This window comes from Camelus bactrianus, chromosome 20, assembly GCF_048773025.1.
Source record: "Camelus bactrianus isolate YW-2024 breed Bactrian camel chromosome 20, ASM4877302v1, whole genome shotgun sequence".
NCBI classification, from domain to species: domain Eukaryota; kingdom Metazoa; phylum Chordata; class Mammalia; order Artiodactyla; family Camelidae; genus Camelus; species Camelus bactrianus.
Window position 1 is genome coordinate 20966094 of NC_133558.1, and position 21288 is coordinate 20987381.

The 21288-nt window shown below is 41.6% G+C and overlaps 1 protein-coding gene across 1 annotated transcript; it reads left to right on the forward strand.

Moving 5' to 3' along the window:
• The first annotated feature begins 5062 nt into the window (after positions 1 to 5062).
• Positions 5063 to 15273, forward strand: LOC105064246 (DLA class II histocompatibility antigen, DR-1 beta chain). The gene is made up of 6 exons (XM_010949121.3): positions 5063 to 5259; positions 10522 to 10791; positions 13005 to 13286; positions 14008 to 14118; positions 14606 to 14629; positions 14930 to 15273. Exons 1-6 carry the CDS (start codon positions 5160 to 5162, stop codon positions 14941 to 14943), a joined length of 801 nt encoding a protein of 266 aa, XP_010947423.2. The 5' UTR covers positions 5063 to 5159; the 3' UTR covers positions 14944 to 15273.
• The last annotated feature ends 6015 nt before the right edge of the window (positions 15274 to 21288 follow it).

The window sequence follows — 21288 nt, forward strand, 5'->3', positions numbered from 1 at the left end:
ACTGCAGACGGTGGGCCTGTACCTGTGTTTGCAAGACTTTACTGGAACATAACCATACTCATTTACTTAAATATTTTCTATGGCAACTTTAGCACCACAATAGAAGAATTAAGTGGTTGTGACAGGAACTGTATGACTTGCAAGCCTAATATATTTTCTATCTGCCCTTGAAGAAAAAGTTGCTGACCTCTGATCTAGACAAATCAACAAAACAGTAAGTCAAACCTTTATTTATAGCCTTTGCTAATTTCCATAATATAAATGCTCCATACTTTTCAAGTTGATTTCAAGTTACTAACCTGACGTCACTGAATGGAGAGGTGGGAAAAGCTGATCATAGCGATCCCTGTACAGCATTTTCAACATTTACCTGCAACAGCTGTTAAGTAACCTCAAGAGCATATATAATAATAACGTGGAGTAAAATAATTAGAGAGTGAGGAGTTTTTAGTATTTATTCTTCTCATTTTTAATATTAATTCTGACTTTACATAACTTAATTTTTAGTAATGGCAGTCCTTAACAACTGACTTGCATAATTCATGAAACAGTTTGCTCTTGCAAGCGTGTATGAGCTGGCTCCTGTGCAATACTGCAGATGTGCATAAAATAATTCTAGCTTCTTTGGTGTGATGTATCCTCTTCCAATATCTTCTAATATCTCCATGAAATATTAAGTTTCATCTTCCACTCAACTGCAGTTGGGATTTATATATATATATATATATATATATATATATATTTTTTTTTTTTTTTTTTTTTTTTTTACTGTGATAATCTTCCAGCGTTTTTACATGTTTAGTGTAGGTAGGGGTACTTCCCAAGAGATCTCATGTTGCAGTATTGATAGGTAGCCTGATTTCTTGTATTTTTACCAGTTATTCTGTTTTCAAGGGTATAATGGTTTTCTCTCCAGCCAATGAGGAGTAGGCATGAGGCAGCATCACTTGTGTCTAGCAGACAAGTCACTAAGAAGGCTAACAAGAAGCACAGAGCTGCAATTAGGGCAAAAATACAGCATAAAATAAACATATCAACAAAGGTATGGAATCATTAGGAGTTGCAAACTTCTGTGACATCATATAATAAAAGAGTTAATGGACTCCTGTTTTATTCAAAAGAAGTGTGTTTTTTAGTTTGCAGAGATTTGATAGTATATTTTTACATTGAGTTCTAATTTAATTTCATTTTGGTCAGTAAGCAAACTTTGTATGTTTCTAATCCTTATAAATTCATTGATCCTTAGATTACTCCCCATCCCCCACAAAAAGTGACCTAATTCTGAGTCCATTCATGTTAATATCATCCATTAAAATAAGATTTCTTTGTGTGTCTGTTCCATTGGAGTAAAGGGGAGGCACGAAGGACCCCTGTTTTATTAAAATATATCTCTATTGTTTAATTTTTAAACTATATACATGTATCCTTCTGACAATTTTTAATTATGATTATAAAATAAAATACCACTCTTGCTGAAGCATCAAGAATGCATTACATAATGGCGGAGGATCACGAAAACTCAATGTGAAAAATGATAGTGCCTTGCACTAGAGTGATGGCAGTGATGATTTGCTTGTAAACCATGCAACTTTATAGCAGCAATCGCTTACCTGTTAGCACATGTTGAAGAGTGAACTCCATCTTCGGGCAAAAGCAGGCTTAATGTCCTGCTCCATTTTCATGCTTCTTTGCTTCTCAAACATCCAAAGCCGCATCTCAGATTGCATCATATTTTGGAAACATGGCAGAATAGCCAGGGAAATAAGAGCTGGCCAGTTTCCCACCCTCTAAGAAGGAATGCTGGCTCCTTCCAGCCCACGTCTGTGAAAGGGAGAAGGGAAAGCCACATCTTGCCTTGAATTTCTAAAGTGCAATGTCTCCATCTGCTGGTGTGTGTGGCCCAGTTAATGCCCTTGGAGCTGTCAATACCCTAGGATGGTAAGAGGGCTCTTGAACTTCCAGTAGAATCGATGTGCTTTAGCATAGTTTTACATCAAAAGAAAAACAAAAATATAACTCCAAATTTTTTAATGTACTTTAGGTCTCTGAGGATGTGACAATGAGAAAATTGAATTGTGTCACGCAGGGCCAAGTTTTAAAATAACACCCTCCTCAGCAAGCCCTTTCCCCAGTATGTACACCTCGTGGCTTCTGCTCAGATTTTCTTTTCTCTCCCTTGTCTTCTATCCATCTCCTCTCTTACACTGCCTTTCCTGCAACACCCAACCTTTCATGTTAAGCTAGCCTCCTTTGTTTCCCTTTGTTTTCTGGCTTCTGCTATTTCAGAGAAGTCTGTTTCCTGCCTGGTTCCTGTCCTTTTATGTATGAGCTATATGTTAGTTAGCTTGTTTATTTCCTTTCTGGAAGTGTTGAGAGCAATTTTTAAATTATCATTGTTTTTGTTTCTGATCCTATAGTCAAAAACATTTCATCATTACATATGTAACTACTATTTGTATATTTTCATTATTCCTGCTTGATGCCTTTAAACTACATGAATCTCATCCATCCAAAGACTAAAGTCTTCCCTTAGCTCAGAAAACATCTTCTATTATTTCTTTCATTACATTCTCTTCTACACCTGTTAACACAGCAATTAAAGGTTGCTATACAGAACTTCCTCAATATGTTTTTCTCAATTCTATGTGACTTGGGATAGTCACATAACAGGCGTCCAGTTTTTCTTTGCTCTCTCTTCCCCATACCTCTGTTTTTTTATGACAAAAGGACCATTACCTGAACAGTCTAATGGATAATTGTTCAGTAGTTCTTCACTTGCCTTGAAGATGCCCCCTCATTACCTTTAAGAATGAAAGCAGTTTAAAATGAAACCATTTCTTCTCTTCCTTAAGGATGCCAGTGTACATACTTTGCCTTTTGCTTGTGTCACTATATCAGTGACATCACTGTGGTACCACTGTGTCAGACCCTTCAGAAAGATCAAACAGTTAGAGGAGTCACACAGCCCTTGCTAAGAGATTAAAGGTGTGCCTCACCGATCCTTTCAAACATCTCAGCGAGGGCCAACACAGAGGAGTGATGGTCTCAAAAAGATGAGTAGATGTGGCTTTTGTGTAATGGAGTGAATCACATACTGGTTTCAGAGCTATTTGGAGCAAGGAGTAAAAGAGCTTTACTTGACTGGATTATAAAGTAGATCATGACACAAGATGCAATATAATTTATCAGTCGAGAGTGTGGGCTCTGGGGTCAGCTATGAATTCAAATTCCAACTCCACCACTGTGCAACCTTGGGAGAGATATTTCATCTCTTTGAGACTCAAGTTCTCTCATCCATAAAATGGGGATAACAATAACCAGTCTCAAAGGGTTGACGATAAGGATTAAATGAGAATACATGAAAAACGCTTAGCATAGCTTCTGCTCATGTTAAAACTCTAAGTAGTAGCTATTAGCAATGTTTTATTAATACTGTTAATTAGGGAACTGTGCTCTGCCCTTCCACACCTTAGCTCCCCTCAAAATATCAGACCCTGATGCGAATGGGGAAAGATACAGAAAGGCAACCTCATGAATATTTATGTCATACTGGTTAATATGTATCTCAAACAACAATTAAAAGACTGATAGGACAGCAAAATAGTAACCATGGTTTTCTCTGGGAAATGAAACAGTGGGCAGTTTTACTTTTCTCCTTACTTTTCTGTATTGTCTTCATTGTCTATATAAATGTGTGCTATCTGTATAATAAGGAAAAATATGTAAAATATGTTCATTACGCCACAGTACACTATTCAGCACCAGGCAAAACTGTTCATCAAGGAAACAAGGTTCCTGGATACAGACAGCAACCCCTCCCCGACGGCCCTGACAAAAGTACCCATGGTCTAAATCTCCATTGTGACCCCAGCTCCAAAAACAGCTCCCCAGGGGAGCTCCCCCAGGGAAACTCAAAGCAGGAGCTACTCAGGGTCACTCAGATGGTCTCGAGAAGGGTCCAGTGCCTCCGCGCTCTCAGTCCTCCAGCTCTGCTGCACCAGGGAGCAGAGGTCCTGCCCCTCCAGGAGCCGGCCGTGCTCCTGCAGCTCCCCCTGCCTCAGCACCAGGATCTGGTCGGCGCTCTGAACCGTCTGCAGCCGGTGAGCGATCACCAGCACCGTGCGGTCCCCGCGGGACCTCCAGTCCTGCAGCTGAACGGGGAGGATCACAACCTCAGAAAGATAAGAAAGGGATGGGCACCGCATCCCCGCTGGGCACCATCTCTGGTGGCTGAGGTTAAGATGGCAGGAAATGAGAGATGACAGGAAAGAGCAGGAGAGGAAGCTCTGCGCTGCTCTGCTCTCTCAGCTAGGCTGCCGCAGCTGGAGGATGAGGAGGGGGCTGTGGAGGAATCAGGGCGTCCCCACACCACGGGAGTCTCCATTCCGATCCCACCCTAAGAAGGCACAGATACTCTTTCCACTAGTTCCTCCTCCACTGCTGGGTTCTGCACAGGCTGACCCTCAGTTCCCCTCCATCCTTGCCCTTCCCAGCCAGTACATGATAGGATATACCCTCAATGAAATGAGGAAATCAAAATGAGAACCAAGAGTAAGGGATTGATCACTTTTTCACATAAAATATCGACTATTCTAAAGCAGAGTTGCTGTGCCAAAGACTGATTTGAGTCTTATCAGTCTCTCAGCTCCCCACGTAATTTGATTTGGACATTGACACCACCACATTGTTAGGCTACGTGCTCCACAAAATACTTTTAAGTCCTTCCGTTCCACATAGATCACCTCCTATAAGCCCTTTTCTCTATATGTTTCCTGGAGGCACCACTAAACTCGGTGGCAACATCAGGAGGCAACCCTGAAAAACTTGAGTGACCATCCCTGACCAGCACAGAGCTCACTCACCATAGGGTCCCAATTAAAACATCACAAACACGACTGGATCAAACCTTTAAAGCACTAAAGTAAAACAGTCCTTCTAATGAAGGAAATCTGAGTTTCGAAGAGGAACTTGGTACTGAATATCTGACCAGCAGCCGATGATGCTGTTCATACATGATGCTGATTGGTTCTAATCTAAGGTCACCCAATCCAGGAACAAAGAAATGAGTTCCCTGGCTGGTGGTATTTGAGCTGTGGGTCCTAATCCTCACTGAGTGGGACTTGCCTGCTCCCTGCAACCACCCTCTTCTGTTCTCCTGCATGGTGTGTCTGTGGTTCCCCAGAGGCTCCCGGACAGCAGTTCTGACAGTGATGCTGATGGTGCTGAGTCCTCCCCTGGCTTGGGCTGGGGACACCCCAAGTAAGTGCACACCTTGGCTGGTGAGCTGTAGTGAGATGGTGGGAGGAGGGGAGGTAACTTTGTCCTTGTGTCCAGACCATGTCCCTTACAAAACTGGCATTTTCTTCAGTGACCACTTTATCTTATGGATCCTTAATTCCTTGCACAAACAAAAGGAGCCTGGATACTTGCCCACTTTATGGGAACTGCATAAGGTCCCTCCATCTGTATATAGCCTATTTCTTCTCAGCTCTCTTCTAATAAAAATTCCCCAGCCTTGCATCCCATTCCCTCAGTGTTTTGAGAGGATTTAGAAATAGCAATTTCAAAATAATTCCCATCAGTTTTTCCCTTTACTATCTTGAGTTATGCAGGGAAAAAGGGAAGTTTCTCTGAAAATTTGATGGGGACTCAAAAGGAACTAGAAAGATCTCTCCTAGCAGATCCTGTATTATGTCTTCAACAGGATCTGTGATGTTGGTACCTCTCCCTAATATGTGAGAATGTAGCAAGAGACCTCCCCACTATCTCTTTTTCTTTTTTCCATAAACCTCAATGTTTATAAGGCCTGCATCCCTGCACTGGAGGTTCTCTGACAGAAGATGGTGTTAGTTTTCTCTCTCCTTCTCCCGTGGAAAGCACCCTGGAGCTAAAGCAGGGACCTTTAGTACTTGGAATGATCCTCTAGGTAAGAAGTAGCTACAGGGTGTTCTATGATGCCTTAAAGAACTCATAAGAACTGACAACCGGACACAGCCTGGTGCTTATTATGACTCTATTTTGAACCTTCGTACACTATCAGTTTCTCCTCTATCTCCCCTTTCACTGGTCTGAACCCACAAGAAGAGATTCAGCTAGTATAGAATAAGTTACATGCAATTATATTTTTGTACGCCAGAAACAGTCAAATATCAGCAATTTCATATGGTTCAAACAATACATCCTGAGCAAGATACAGAGATTGTGAAGGTTTCCATCCCATCTGGCTGAAAGGCAGCAAGCAAGTCAAGGGAACTCACCGGCCTCTCCGAGTCGTGGCCCCACATTATATAGGTTGATTCACTGGGCCATCTGGTTTCTGTAACTAGCCATCTCTTACTATCTCTCCTTCTAGTTTTTCCCTATTCTTTCCCCAACTATGTCATCACCATTACTGAAAATCCCCAAAGTTTGCACAGATCCATTGGATGAGATGAAACCTAATGAAATTTTCCCTGTCTCTTAAAATCACCTTGTCTTTAGCTGTGAATGTTTCTCCCAGGCAGTAAAAGAGGAAAGAGAAAGCTGACCTGAATTTCTCACAGGAAGTAGGAGGGATGTAATGTGTCGTCAGAATAAAAGTGTGTTGGAGCTGGAGCCCCTTCTTGCTTTTCAGGATCCCCACAAAGATCAATCCCCAGAACCCTGGGTTTATTCATTTAGATAACAAATACTTTTTTGAGCAACTGTCATGTACTGGGCTCTGTTCTAGGCTCAGAAAATTCTATTTGAATAACATAGGAACATCCTCTACTGTCAAGGAACTTACCTAATGACAGGGGAGGAAGATAACGACTCAATACAAATTTAACAAGAAAAAACATTTCATTCAGTAATAAGCTCCCTGAAAAAAAAAAAAACAAAAAAAAACCTCCAGGGGTGTGGAACAGAGAGAACTGGATTCACCTGACTTCAGTTCAAGTGTCTAGGGAGCTCTCCCTGTGAAGGTGACGGTTAACTGAGACAATGATGAGGAGAAGCCAGACATGTGAAGGATGTAAGGGACAAGTGTTCCAGGGAGAGGGCGCACGGAAAGGCTGAAGTGTGGGGAGATGTTTGCTGTGTTTAAGGGACAGAAAGGAGGCTAGAGTGACTGGAGCAGAGCAAGCAGGTTGGGTACTGTGTAAGACAAGGTCAGAGAGGAAGTCAGGAGCCAGTCATGTTAGGCCCTGATGGCATTGGTGAGAACTTTGACTGTTATTTATAGAGATATGTGAAGCTACTGAGAGGTTATAAGGAGAGTCAGTTTGTTTATTTTTTTAAAATAATCCTAGCTACTGCATGCAGACTGGATTCCAGAGGTTCACAAGTAGAGTCAGGGACACCACTTAGAAACATGGTGAAATTTCCCAGGGCAGAAGGGTTTGTGGCTTCATTGAGTAGGGTAGTGACACAGACTGTGAGAGAGAGGAAGTGAACAGATCTGGGGTAGACTGGTGTGTGACTCATTAGTGAATTAAATGGTGGGGGCTGGAGGATAGAAAACCAAGCTCATCCTTCAGGATTTTGTCTTGCATGATAACTGAGTGGATGGTGGTGCTGTTTATTGAGATCAGGAAGACTGTGGAAGGAAATAATTTAAAGTGGGTAGTTAAGAATAAAGGTTTATTTAACTGATTTTCAACATTGAAATGGAGTGTCGAGAGGCCAGTTGACTACACGTGCCTTGGAATCCAAGGGGAGGCCAGACCTGGAGGTCTGTATGTCTGGGTCATTGACACATGTACTCTGTCAAAATCCAAGAAAGTAGAGGGGGTTGCACAGAGAAAGAGAGTGTGTGTAGAAGACAAGAAGAAGGCAAAAGGCAAGCCCTGAGGGCCAAAAGTCAGGGAGTTAGCAAGGCGGACTAGACAAGGATACCAGTGATGCTGAGGAAAACCAAGAGAATGTGAAGCATGGGAGTCACAGAAAGTAGATTGTTCAAGGAGGGAGAAAGTGAGTTGTGGTGAGTACGACCAAGAGGTGGGTGAAGTGAGAGCAGGACAGAGAAGCGGGCACTGGGCTTGGGGGTCTTGACATTTGCAGTCAGTGAAACACACTAGACAGGAACGGGATTGGACCTTTTGAAGAGAGAAAGGGAGCTGAAGAAATGAAGGATGGATTACGATGACGTTTTTCGAGTCATTAACTTCAAGGAAGACTGTGCCCTGGGGCTGGGGAGTCAGCTGAACATAAAGTCTAAGAATGCAAGAGCCTGAAGGGACGCTGGGAGGACTTGAGAACCAGACGTGTTCGTTCATCAGCAAGGAAGCACTAGAGTGCCCTTGAATGCAGTGGTGCCTGGCTATGCAAAAAGCCACTGATTCATACAGCCAATATCTACCAGTGACCTGGATACACCAGTTATTACCCAGGTGACGAGGATGGAGTGATGAACAGAACAATCTGATATCTATCGGCATGGAGCATCAAAATATGTCGCAGTTACTAAGTAGCAAGCCTATAAAGTTCCATATATAATTCTCATATCTATCCTAATACATCTGTAGCAATTAAAACATGTATATCTATGGATTCTAAAATTCAAAAAGTTTAAGTAATTTACCCAGTGTCACATAGTGCTAGAACCCAGATCATATAGTCTAAATCTGAGTACTAGGGAGAAAGTACCTCTCTTCTACGTACTCGTTTTGAATTAGTTGATGTATACGCCATTATTACACCTAAACCAATGAGTCTTATGTGTTCAAAATGGTAATAAAGTGATAAAGTGAATAGAAGACAACTGCCAAATCATGATGAAGGTATTACTTGCTATAGGAAGTTAAGGAATAAAAGGTCTTGTGAGCTTGCATTCAAAATGGTACTGTATTTATTGAGGACTTATTATGTGATCAGCACTAGGAAGAGTCATTATTTAAGTTTACATTTAATCCTGTGAGGAATAGGCTATTATTATAACTGTTTTAGAGATGAAGAAAAAGGCTCATGTATTTAAAAATGGCCCAAATAAAAGAGTTCATGTTCAATTCAGTTCTTCTGATTCTAGAGTGAATATTAGTGAATAGTGGTCAGACTGGGTAAAACTGGTAAAATTTCAGATGTTCATACATACCAGTGCTCCTTAGGATGGGATGAGGAGAGATGCAAGGGCTGCTAAATCCAAGATACAGGAGAAATTTACATTTGTTTTGCATCTATTACTTGAAAAACTGCATATGGATCCACATGGAGTGTTTCCATGCTCCCTAAGTGCACTATTCTCTTCCATCTCCATGTATTCACCAACCGAGAAGCTCTCTGGACCCTATCAGTTTTTTAGGATGCTTTATTACATAGGCATAACTGATTAAATCATCGGCCACTGGTGACTGACCTCAATCTCCAGCCCCTCTCCCCTCCCTGGAGGTGAGGGGACTGGGACTGAAAGTTCCAACCCTCTACTCATATGGTTGATTCTCCTGGAAGCCAGTACACCTCCTTAAGTAGGATCCAAAAGACACGTAATCAACATAAAAGACTCCTTTATTGACTTCATCATTTAGGAAATTTCTAGGGTTTTAGATCTGTGGCAGAAATGGGGACAAAGAACAGACATATGTTTCTTATGATAAATCGCAGTATCACAGTGACTGATTGCCAGGGCAAAGGAATCAGTAAACTCTGGTCCTGAGCGAATTTATTTTGTTGGAAAAATAACTCTTCACTGGGACTGGATTCCTTAAAAATGTAAGTTCCACAGAGGATGAAGATTTTCAACAGATATTATATTAGTAAAGTTTTCTATGTAATTCTCAGCTGCTCCATAATTGACAGTATTACCTTTACCTAAAATGTCTCCCTTTTCCCCCAAACATACACACACACACACTCTTCCTCTACCTTAACCTTTTTTATGTTACACGTTTAATGTCTTCACAGACCACTTCTCTAGCTCCCGAACATACCTGAGGTCATCCTATCATTCTCTGTTAGAGAACTCTATACTTTTATCCTGGCATTTCTCACTCCTGTATAAATTCTTGTGTGTTTGGCTTTTGTCCACCACTTTCACTAAATTTTAAGCTCCACAGGTAAACAGGAGATGTCTGTTTTCCCTTCTCTGGATTCACAGGGGGCAGCATAGGTATGGCACAAGGACAGCATTAACCAAATGTTTACAGAATGAAGGAGGTGGGATATGTTCGAGGAAGATCTGTGGGAAGAGAAGACAGAGGGGTTGGTATCTTCCTGGGGGAGGCTCCTAGGAGGAGGTGGTGATGGGGCAAATCCTGGTCCAGTTCACACTTGGAGGTCTCCAGCCAACCATGGAAGCCAAGTGGATCCCAAATGGCTCAGGAGCACAGGGTTCTCCTCCGCCCAGCATGTCCTCCCTCCGCAGCTGGCAGATGAAAGGCAAACCCATGGGGTGCTGGAAGCTGGGGTGCTAGAAGCTGGGGTGCTAGTGGAGCCAGTGACGGCTGGTGCGGGGTGGGGGCTGCGGGCCTGGTGCTCGCACCTGCGCCTGTGCGCCCCGCATTGGTGGGCGTCGCCTTCATTCTTTTTCCAGGAACCCGAGTGACAAGACCATTCCTGTCCCCACAGCACTTTTCATGGTGCAGAGTAAGTCCGAGTGTCATTTCTCCAACGGGACGGAGCAGGTGCGGTTCCTGGACAGATACATCTACAACCGGGAGGAGCTGGTGCGCTTCGACAGCGACGTGGGGGAGTACCGGGCGGTGGCCGCGCTGGGGCGGCGGGCCGCGGAGCGCTGGAACCGCCGGAAGGACGCGCTGGGGCGGGCGCGGGCCGCGGTGGACACGTTCTGCAGGCAGAACTACGAGTTTTTTGAGAGCGGCACGGTGCGGCGGCGCGGTGAGCGCGGGGCGGGCGGCGCGGGGCGGGCTGCGCGCGCCTGTGCGTGTGTGTGCCTGTGTGCGCGCGTGTGCGTGTGTGTGACGAAGAAACAGAGACAAAGACAGAGGCTGAGTCCGGGCCGTGTATGTAGGACTGTGGACAAGTACAAGTTACAGGAGTCACAAGGGTACATGTGAGAGGGTGTTGTCAGAGAGCAGGTGTGTGATTTTGTCTTGTGTGATTGTGAGAAGGGAGACGGGGAAGGAGAGTTGGGGGCGGGAGGCAGTGAGCAGAGGGTCTGAGAGGACCGGGAGGGAGGGGGAACCGGGGGGAAGGATGCAGGAGGGAGGCTCCCGGCATCCTCCCGCGGCGTGGGAGAAGTAGGTGGGAGGAGGAAACCCTGACGGGGAAGAGGGGAAGGAAGGTGGTTAGAGATGCAGGAAGGGGCTTCAAGGTGTCAGTGACTCAGGGGAAGGTTTAGGACAGGGGAGGGAGTAGTGTAAAAGGATTGGGAGAATGTGAGAAGAGTCGCAAACTGCTCTTGGCACACACACCCTTTCTCTTGAAATCCGTTAAAATAAACATACCTGTGTTTGTGTGTACCAACATTTCACTAAGAATGAAATTTGTTGGGGAGACTAATTTCTAGGGGGATAGTGGAGAGGAACAGCCCAGGCCCCTCTGATCTTTCTGAGACTACTTTTAAGTCTAAATTTCCGGCTACTTTTTTGCTTTCTTTGTGTATATTTTTACATATTTGAAATGATAGTGAAGGTAGATTTTTGTTACTTAGCATTAACAAACTGATGTTACTATTTTTATGATGCTAATAGTACTTAAGTAATTACATGCTAACCCTTTGTATAGTTGTAAATAATTTATCTCGAATTCCCCTTTGTTAGATTTTGTTTTCAATATTGCCACTTAGTTGGAAATTTATATCTTATTATTTTTAACTTATATTTCTTTTATTTCTACAGTTCTTTTTTTACACATTTCTGTGCCAATTGTAACTGCTGCTCTAAGCACTGCCTATTAATCCATTATGACTGGGGTTCAAAGTGTTTTTCTCAGTAGCTTCATGGTCCTGTATGCAGTAAGATTATTAACACTTTGCTGATATTTGATTCAACATTTTTTCCAGTTTGAGATTTCTATTAGATTCTGTTTAATGTTTCCTGTGTTAAGAATTTAAAATTTTTTGCTTAATGAAATATAAACTGCAAAATTACTAATGATTTACCCTCGATCTTAAATCTACTATTTTGTAGTCCTGTACAAATGTGTCCCCCATTTCTCCTTTTAAAATAATTATATTTACTGAGGTCCTGACAGTGTCAGAGTCTGTCCCAGATGTTACGAGTCCCAGACCCTGCCTTGATCTCAAATGTCAGTTTAGAAGGAGAGATAAGTATAAAATGATAACAATTCCAAAAATAGATGTGACTTTTTTTGAAAAGGAAAGAGATTGATCAGTTGAATATAAAGCCATAAAAACTTTTTAAAAGATTGAATTCCCTTCTTCCTTTTCCTCTGCAAGACTCATTTTTTTCTTGAGACGCAACTCACAGGGTTAGAGAATGACCTCCGTGTATTTCTGCTTCTCAGGGGAAGAACCAGTTTTGTGCTGTTCTAAGGTGTGAGTGCCTCAAGGCAGCATAACCAGCATTTCACACTCAGTATCTCCGTCTATCTCACTTCTGTTCTCTAATTTATCTTTATACTTTGAATCATATCTTCTCTCATAGTTAATAAATTCAGTAAGTCACTAACATATATCAAAGGCTAAGTTCCAGCCATTTCTTTATATATGTTAGGTCCATTGACCCTTATTTGACTCTGAGAGGTAAATTAGGCTCACTATCCTCCTTTATAGGTGAGAAGGCAGAGGAACAGAGGAATTTTAAAACTTCCCCAGGATTGATCAGTTAGAAGTAGGTCCAGGTAGCCTAGCTCCAGAAATTGTGCTTTTAATTAATACACCACATGTCTTGCAAAATTTGTAAGTACTTTAATTCAACAATAAATAACTATTTCAAGTTATGGAGGAAAAATTCAGTTTTCCCAACATCTCTAAAATCTAACAGGCCCCTGCTTTATGGATTAAATTCAAGACTCATGACCCTGGCTCCTCTTCAGCCGCATGGCCAGCTTGGCCTGCCCAAGGCTGCAGTCTGGTCGGGACACTCATTCTATCTTCCTCACTATTCCGTCTACCACTTCTCTCCTAGTGGAGCCCACAGTGACCGTGTATCCTGCGAAGCCCCAGCCCCTGCAGCACCACAGCCTCCTGGTCTGCTCTGTGACGGGCTTCTATCCAGGCCACATTGAAGTCAGGTGGTTCCGGAACGGCCAGGAAGAGGAGGCTGGGGTGGTCTCCACAGGCCTGATCCCTAATGGAGACTGGACCTTCCAGACCATGGTGATGCTTGAAGTGGTTCCTCAGAGTGGGGAGGTCTACACCTGCCGAGTGGAGCACCCCAGCCGGACGGGCCCTGTCACAGTGGAATGGAGTGAGAAGCTTTGTGACCTCATGTGTTCCTCTCCCCCCGCAAGGAGGGACTTGCCTCCTCCTGAGTGTCAGGTTCCTCTTCTCCCCGCACCATGTACTCATTTGCTCCACGTTCTCCTCTCCTTCAGCACAAGTTCCTGGGGGAGCCCCGTGGTAGCCTGTGATAGAAATCCTCTGATAGTTTACAGATACCCTGGGGTAGTTTCTACAAATACCTATGCCCCCCTGGGGAGGCAATTCTGCCTGACACGCAGGGAAGAGGTGTCTCTGTTTTGAGCCTCCTGTTATGTCACAGGTCATGGTCACCCCTTGGCCATGGGTACCTGCCTCAGGCTGGACTTGTGCTTCTGCCACTGCTGCTCTGAGTTCACTGTGATCTGGGAAGGTACATCCTCTCCAGTGTAGGGGCCTTCTAGGCATGAGGGGAGTCCTGTCTCGGCTCTGCCTTTTATTAGCTCTGTCGCCCTAGACAAGCTTCTTAGCATCATTCAGTTCCAGGCTCCTCATTCATCAGATGTTGCAGTCATGTGGCCTCATGTCAGGGCTGTGGTATTTAAATTAGTTCAGTGCCTTAACCTTGTAGCTATTCAGTGTGGATTTTAATTTCTAGCTCTTCCAGGGCAGCCCTCTTCCCCCATTCTCAAAGCTCTCAATCTCAGAGTCTCAATTAGAGAGAGTCTGGATTTGAGGTAAAAATCACTAAATCTAGCTTCTTTTCTCAGGGGCACAGAATGAGTCTTCACAAGGCAAGATGCTGTGTGGAATCGGGGGCTTCGTTCTGGGTCTGCTCTTCCTTGGGGTGGGGCTGTTCGTCTACTTCAGGAACCAGGAAGGTAAGGAACCTGTTGGCAGCTAAGACTCCCTGTAGACTATTTAGAGGGAAAAAAATTTATATGGCTTTGCTCAGTTAGTTGTCTGTATATCAATGACCCTGCATAAAGCCTCCCTTTACCTAGTCAACCTCACGTTTCTTAGAAATCCAGAAATCCACAGTCCATGGTTACTCATGGGTGAAGCATAAGAGGTAATGGTCTGTAGAGATAAATGAAGCATTAACACGCACGGAGATCTCAAGCAGAGATCCTGGAACAAATGAAGGGAAGGACAGGAGGGCTGATCACGTTACACTGGATTTGTGTCACAGGAACTTCATGGCTCACATGCTCTCAGTGTCTGCTCTCCTCTCTGCCCTGGCATCCTGTGATGTGGGCTGTGGTGTTTCAGAAGTCTTGGGTAGGGGTCAGGTGCTGGGAACATTGTATCTGAGGACAGACTTGCCTCCATATCTTCTAAGTATATATCCTCCCTTCTCTTTCCCAGGACACCTTGGACTTCAGCCAACAGGTAACGCCCTCTAATCTTCTTTTGGAGATAGATTTGATCTCTGAGAACTGATGGTAGAGATGACAAGATAGGAGACAGAGAAAATGAGAAAGACTTTGAATTCTACTCAGGCAGTTTGCAGTAAAGCTTTTCACCAGTTGGTAAGAGGCTTGCGCTCTAAAGTCACTTTAGTTCAGGGAGATGTAAGAATTATTTCCCCTCCTTACTGCAGTGCTTTAACATGAGGCCCTGAGAGATGGGGGTGAAAAGGCTGCTTGTAGAGTTGGGTATGGAAACAACACTGTCTTTTGTCTCCTGCAGGACTCCTGAGCTGAAGGGAAGATGATGACCCTCAGGCAAGAACTTTCTGTCCCAGCTTCTTCAAAGCATCAAAAAGTTTCCGGCTTAGTTCTTATTCTTCCACAAAGATAAGACTTTCTCGGGATCTAGTTTGCTCCTGGTTCAGTGACCCTGCAGCAAGTGTCCTTCTTGATGGCTTCCTCAGCCTGCCCTTGACCTGGAAGCGCCAGCACTGATTGCAGCGCCTTATCTCCATTCTCTCCCCAGCCTCTCTGTTTACCCTGGCTGCTTTCTGTGCATCTGAGCTCACCTGCTGCCCACATTGCTTTGTATGTATTTTCTCAAATACACAGAGAGTGAAATCATCTACTTCATACAGCTTCAATGACAAGAAGGAGAAGGGAAAGGGGAAGGGAGAATTGCATCACAAAACAAAAATCATTTTCACTTATGTTCCTGAATTTTGGTCACATGTGATCTGGAAGGTTTCTTTGCTTCATTCCCTATTTTTGCTTAGGTTTTCTGCATTCTGTATTTAGGCATGTTTCCCTGGGCTAGCAGAAAGCTCTGACTGAAAGGCAGGCTTTGCATCGTCAAAGACAAACACACAGGCCCCTTCACACCATGGAATACAGGAAAGAACAACCGCTATAAGAAATACAGGTAACTTGTCAGGATGTGATGCCTTCAATCACATTTTGGGGTCTCTTTTTCCCTGATTTTTTTTTTAAAGAAAATATCTAAACCTGAGTCCTTCAAGAACTTCCCTTTTGTTAATTAAGGGTAGCCTTCAACACCTCAGTCTTTTTTCCCATCTCTTGAATCAGCAGCATGCTGACTCTTTGTCTTGGGATGTCGTCAGTGCTCTCAGAAGCTGTCAGCACAAAGCCACTGTAGTGGAAAAGATGCATTTCTGAGCCCCACCCCCAGGTGGTGTCACAAACTCCATTACAGGAGAATCCGGTGTGGATCTTACTTTAGCAGAAATCAGAGAAAAGGCTGGGAAACAAAAAGGGAATGTGTGACTACACTGATCTAAATAATGAAGGACCCTGCTGCTGAGGGGTGGGAGAGATGAGAAGCTGTCTATACCCTGCTGTGGAATAATCTCCAAAATATATTTGGAGCAAGGTACAGGAGAGTGTGTATAGTATACAACATCTTGTTTAATAAAATAGAGGAGGAGAATAGGAATGTATAGCTATACCCACTCTATTCTGTCCTCTTCTATTCTACTGACCTGTATATGTGGAAAGGATGGAAGGTTTGTAAAAATGGTTGCTTATAGGACAGTGAGAAAAGAGGTTGTAAGGAACAGAGTGAAAGCTTGACTTCTCTGAATATATCTTATTTAATCATCTTAAATTGAGGAACATTCAGATAGTTTATGTAATAAAAATTTAATCCAAAAGATTAAGAAGGCAATACATGAAAACTGAGAACGGGCAATCAGAATTGAAACAAACTTGACAAAACGTATGTGATGGAAAGCAAACTAGAGAAGCAAATCAAAGAAATCTTTGACCCTCATATGAAACATTTGGCAACTAGTAAATCAGTATATAATTCTAAATTCCAAAGGCTTCAGTAATATAAGTAAATTATTATATTAGAAGTAATTTATGCAATATAAATTATAAAGTAGTTGGATGGGTTTCACAGAAAGGTGACTAAATTGGCTAAGCAAATGGAGGATTCTGCTCTTTTGTTCCATTTGAAGAGTCAGTTTCAAATAGAAGGCAGTCCTGAGAGGTGATTAAAAGTTTATTCTGAAGTGTTTGTCATTTGAACACAATTCGTTCACTGTCAGAGACTATTATTCTACCTTTAAGCATATTCAGTTTATTTTTTGAATATCTTAATTGCATCATATATTATTTGTGCTAAACAAGTCATCGTGCTATCGGAATTGAATAAGGTGATAGTCATGTCTGCAATATGCATACAGTGGAGATAAGTTTTGTTTGATCCCAGAGTTACAACTTTACTCTTGCTTTATCTTCTGAGATGAAATGATTTCTCTCCTTTTATTTGAAGCCTGGTGTGATATTATAAGGGAGAATTAAAATGTATGGTAGGAATAGTTCAATGAAGATGTTTTCTCTCACTAGTAGCAGAAAAAATCCAGTCAATCTGACTTTAATTTTTTACGTATTATTTTGCATAGCAGATGGACCCCAGGTAGGGCATCTCCAGAGTTTGTCAGTTTAGCTGTCCAGTGGCGTCACCCGTGGCCCCAGGACCTTGTCTCATCCCCTCCTCTTCTTAGCATGTCAGCTTTCCTGAGGTGGGGGTAGGGCACCTGCAGCCGTTGGGACGTCGTATTCTCACAACAACTTCCGAAGGCAGCAAAAGGGACCTATTTCTTCTCATGTGCTCTTTTCTCCCAGGCCCTATTGAGATATAATTCATATACAAAAACTACACTTAATTAATGTATAAAATTTGAAGAGTTTGAACATATGCATATGACTCAACCACAATCAAGGAAATAAACATATCCATCACCTCCAAATGTTTCCCTGTGTTCCCCTGCCTTTATTGTGGTAAGAATATTTTACATAAGATTCTACCATCTTAAGAAATTTTTAACTATACAAAATGCAACTTAATTTTTTCCAGCGTGTGATATTGTGGTTTATAAAATGAAATATATATTTGGTCTTTGTCCCCATTCCTGGCACAGAGCTCCTAAAACCCTTGGAATTTCATAACTAAGGAGAAAACAAAAATGTCTCATTATATTAATGAGGTGACACTTGGACCCCACTTAAGGGTGGGGGCTGGTTTTCAGGAGACCGAAACATGTGATCAGAGGGTTGGAACTTTCAGACCCACCCCCTTGACTTCTGGGAGAGAGTGCTTGGAGGTTGAAAGGCCAATGAGTTAATCAGTCATAACTATAGCTACTTCAGTTTGGAAACAAATATAACATAAAATGGGATAATTTCGAACAACAGAAGCACAAAAAAGGAAGAGAAAAAGTACAGAAGCCATATAGGAAAATGAAGATAAGATGCTATCAGCAGGAGAAAAAGACTATTTTACCTATGAGACATTTTATACCCACCTCCTGGTAACTACAAAACAAACCTAGAGCAGAGACATGAAGAATTAAAAAAGGGGAAACTGAGGAAAACATCCTATAAAACCACCAAACTAAAATGGCAGACAGAAACACAAGGAAAACAAAAACATGGGAGATACAAAAAAAAAAAAAAAAGAAAGAAAACAAAAGACAGAACGGCAGGACTATGTCTTGTCTATCAATAATCACCCTAAATGAAAACAGATTGAATTAACCAATCAAAAGAACCACTACTCTGTTCTCTGTATCTGAGCATTATTTTGTTCATTTGTTTTATTTATTTTTTGCATTCCACGTGAGTAAAATCGTACAGTATTCATCTTCCTCCATCAGACTTATTTCACTTAGCATCATACCCTCAAGGTCCATCCATGTAGTTGCAAATGTCAGGACTTCATCTTCTTTATGTCCAACTGTATTCCATTGTATGTATGTGTTTATCTCTACCACATACCACATCTTTTTTTATCTGGTCATCTGTTGATGGGCACTTAGGTTGTTTCCATATCTTGGCTACTGTAAACAGTGCTGCGCTAAATGCATGGTGAGGCATATATCCTTTCGAGTTAGTCTCTTCGTAGTCTTTGGATAAATACTCAGATGTGGGAGGAAGATGAAAGGAGTAAAAGGGATCGACTGAAGACGAATGGAAACTAAAATTTTGGCAGTGAGCATGCTCTAGTGTGTACAAAAGTAGAAATGTAAGGTTTTAACATAAAACTTATATAGTGTTATAAACTAATGTTACCTCAATAAAAAATGTAAAAAAAAATCTATAAATTTACTAAAAAACATTACATTTTACACGTACAAAGAATGAATTTGTGGTAAGTAAATTATACCTCAAGAAACCTGTTAAAATACACTTTTTTAAAAGAAAAAGAGTCTTCCTAAGCAAGACACAAAATCGGGAAGACATAAAGAAAAATATGTATCAATAAAAATTAAAAATTTATTTGCATGGATAAAATAAATTTTAAAGAAATATGTAAAACTCAGGAAAACTTTGCAACATACAAGACACTGGGTTAACTTTCTTATTATGTAAAATTGCCAACAAATCAATAAATACATGAGGAAAAATACACAACAGAAAATTTGGCAAAGATGTAGACTATTTACAGAAAAGAATATATCAGAGGCCAATAAACATAAAATGTGTACTCAAACACACCAATAATCAGAAGAAAATATAAATTCAAATAATGTAATGTAATATTGCTCCCCAAAAGTGTCAAATAAAATAGTCTGGTTTTTAAATCAAGGATTTGGAAGATTCCATGGAAAGGATTTTCTCACGTGTTATTAGTAGCGTCATGAGTGAGTGGCAGCTTGGAAGTATCTATTAAAATTATAAATGCAAATGTTACATGATTGACAGCAATAAAATCCACATCCATGTATCTGCTATGTTCTGAATGCTTGCGTCTCTACAAGAGGTGTATATGGAGACTAAGCCCTAGTGTGATGGCATTAGGAGGCGGGGCCTATGGGAGGCGGTGAGGTCCCGAAGGTGGAGCCCGCATGGCGGGGATTAGTGCACTTACACAGGGCCAAAGAGGTCAGAGTTCGTCCCTTTCCACCACGTGGGGAAACACCGAGTTGCTGGCAGTCCTCACCAGAGCCCGACCTTGCTGAGGGCTCCCAAGAGATGAAAGGAAAAGCTACGAGGCTTCTTTAAGCCTGGCCTCAGAACTTGCGTGGCATCATTTTCACCACATTCTAACGGTCTAAGTGAGTATAGGGTCAGCCCAGGTTAAAGGGAATGGGAAACACAATCTATGTATTCATGAGGTGAATGGCAAGTACTTTGTACCCATTTTAATCTACCCCATACGATTTACCAAAGTGGCCTCAAAAAATTAACAATCTGTATAGTCTCACATCTGATTAAAAAAATTATAATAATTTCATCCCTCAAAGGAAATTCAAGTCCCAATTTGCTTCAATGTTAAATTCTACCAACTACTTTCAATCTATCTGAAATCGATTTTATTAATGATTAGAGTAAGTGTCACAGTAAATTTTCCCAAAGGGACCTTCAAACCACCTGGTAACATTTATTGAAAATTCCATCTTTCTCCTATGGCTCTGCGGTGCCACGATAGGCCAGAGCATTTTATTTGAGAGGGGATCTGATTCTAGAATTTCTATTTTATTCTGTCTTCCTGTCTGTGTTTACTCCAGCTAATATCACACTATGTAGATTAATACACCACAACATGTTAACTAATATAGCCAATACCACACAATGCAAATGAATAAGGCTTTTGTTATCTTGTTTTCTTCCAGTTTTGTTCTTATTTTTGAAAATTTCCTAGGTGATTCTAAGACTATAAATTTGCATATGAATTTTAAATTTACTTTGAAGCCTTCTCACACACATACACACCAAGAAAAAAAAAAGCAGAAGAAACAAAGCAAAATAAACGATCGAGCAAGTGAACAAAAATCCTTGCCTTGATCTTCAATGAAAATTTAATTGAATGTAGATTAACTTGGAGAAAACTGACATTAGAAATATTTACTCTTACTATCTCTAATCTGCACATGCTCATCAATTATGAAGGTTCATTGATTTCTCCCCATGAAGTTCTGTAGTTTTCAGTATACAAGTCTTGTTCATATCTTGCTAGATTTATTCCTAGATATTCGATATTTTGGGGTGCTACTCTGAAAGGTATAATTTTCTCAGTTTTGATTTTTCTTTGTTTCTGGTAGAGTAGAATAGAATTGGCTTTCTGTATATTGCCCTTTCATCCCCCAATACTGTTAAACTTACTTACTGAATCTATTAGCTAGTCTACTATTTCTATTTTCAAAGTACGTGATCACATCAATAGTAAATCATTTTACTTCCGTTGCTACCTTTAAACCTTTTGTTTCTTTTTCTTGCCACTTTTCCTTGTCTACCACTTCTGATATAGAGTCAAGATACAGTCAAGAAGAAAATGTTAAATATTTTCACCATTGAGTTTGATGTGTGCAGACTTTCTTAAACAGAGAAAATTCCTTTTGAATACTAGTTCTTTAATTACTAGACTTTTTTTTAAGTGAAGAGCAGAGGTTGAGCTCTGTCAAATAATATTTTATGATTCTAGCCCCCTGGTCATATGCCTTTTCTCCTACTTTCAGTTAACACAGTATTGGAAGCCCCAGCTGGAAAACTCAAACAAGAAAGGGAAACAAATGGCCTGCCTTACTGCATGATCTCAAATCTGTGCTGTTATGAAATCGTCAAGCCTCAAAGGGCCCAAAGTCCTAACCAGGAGTTCCCCTGCTTTCACCAGAT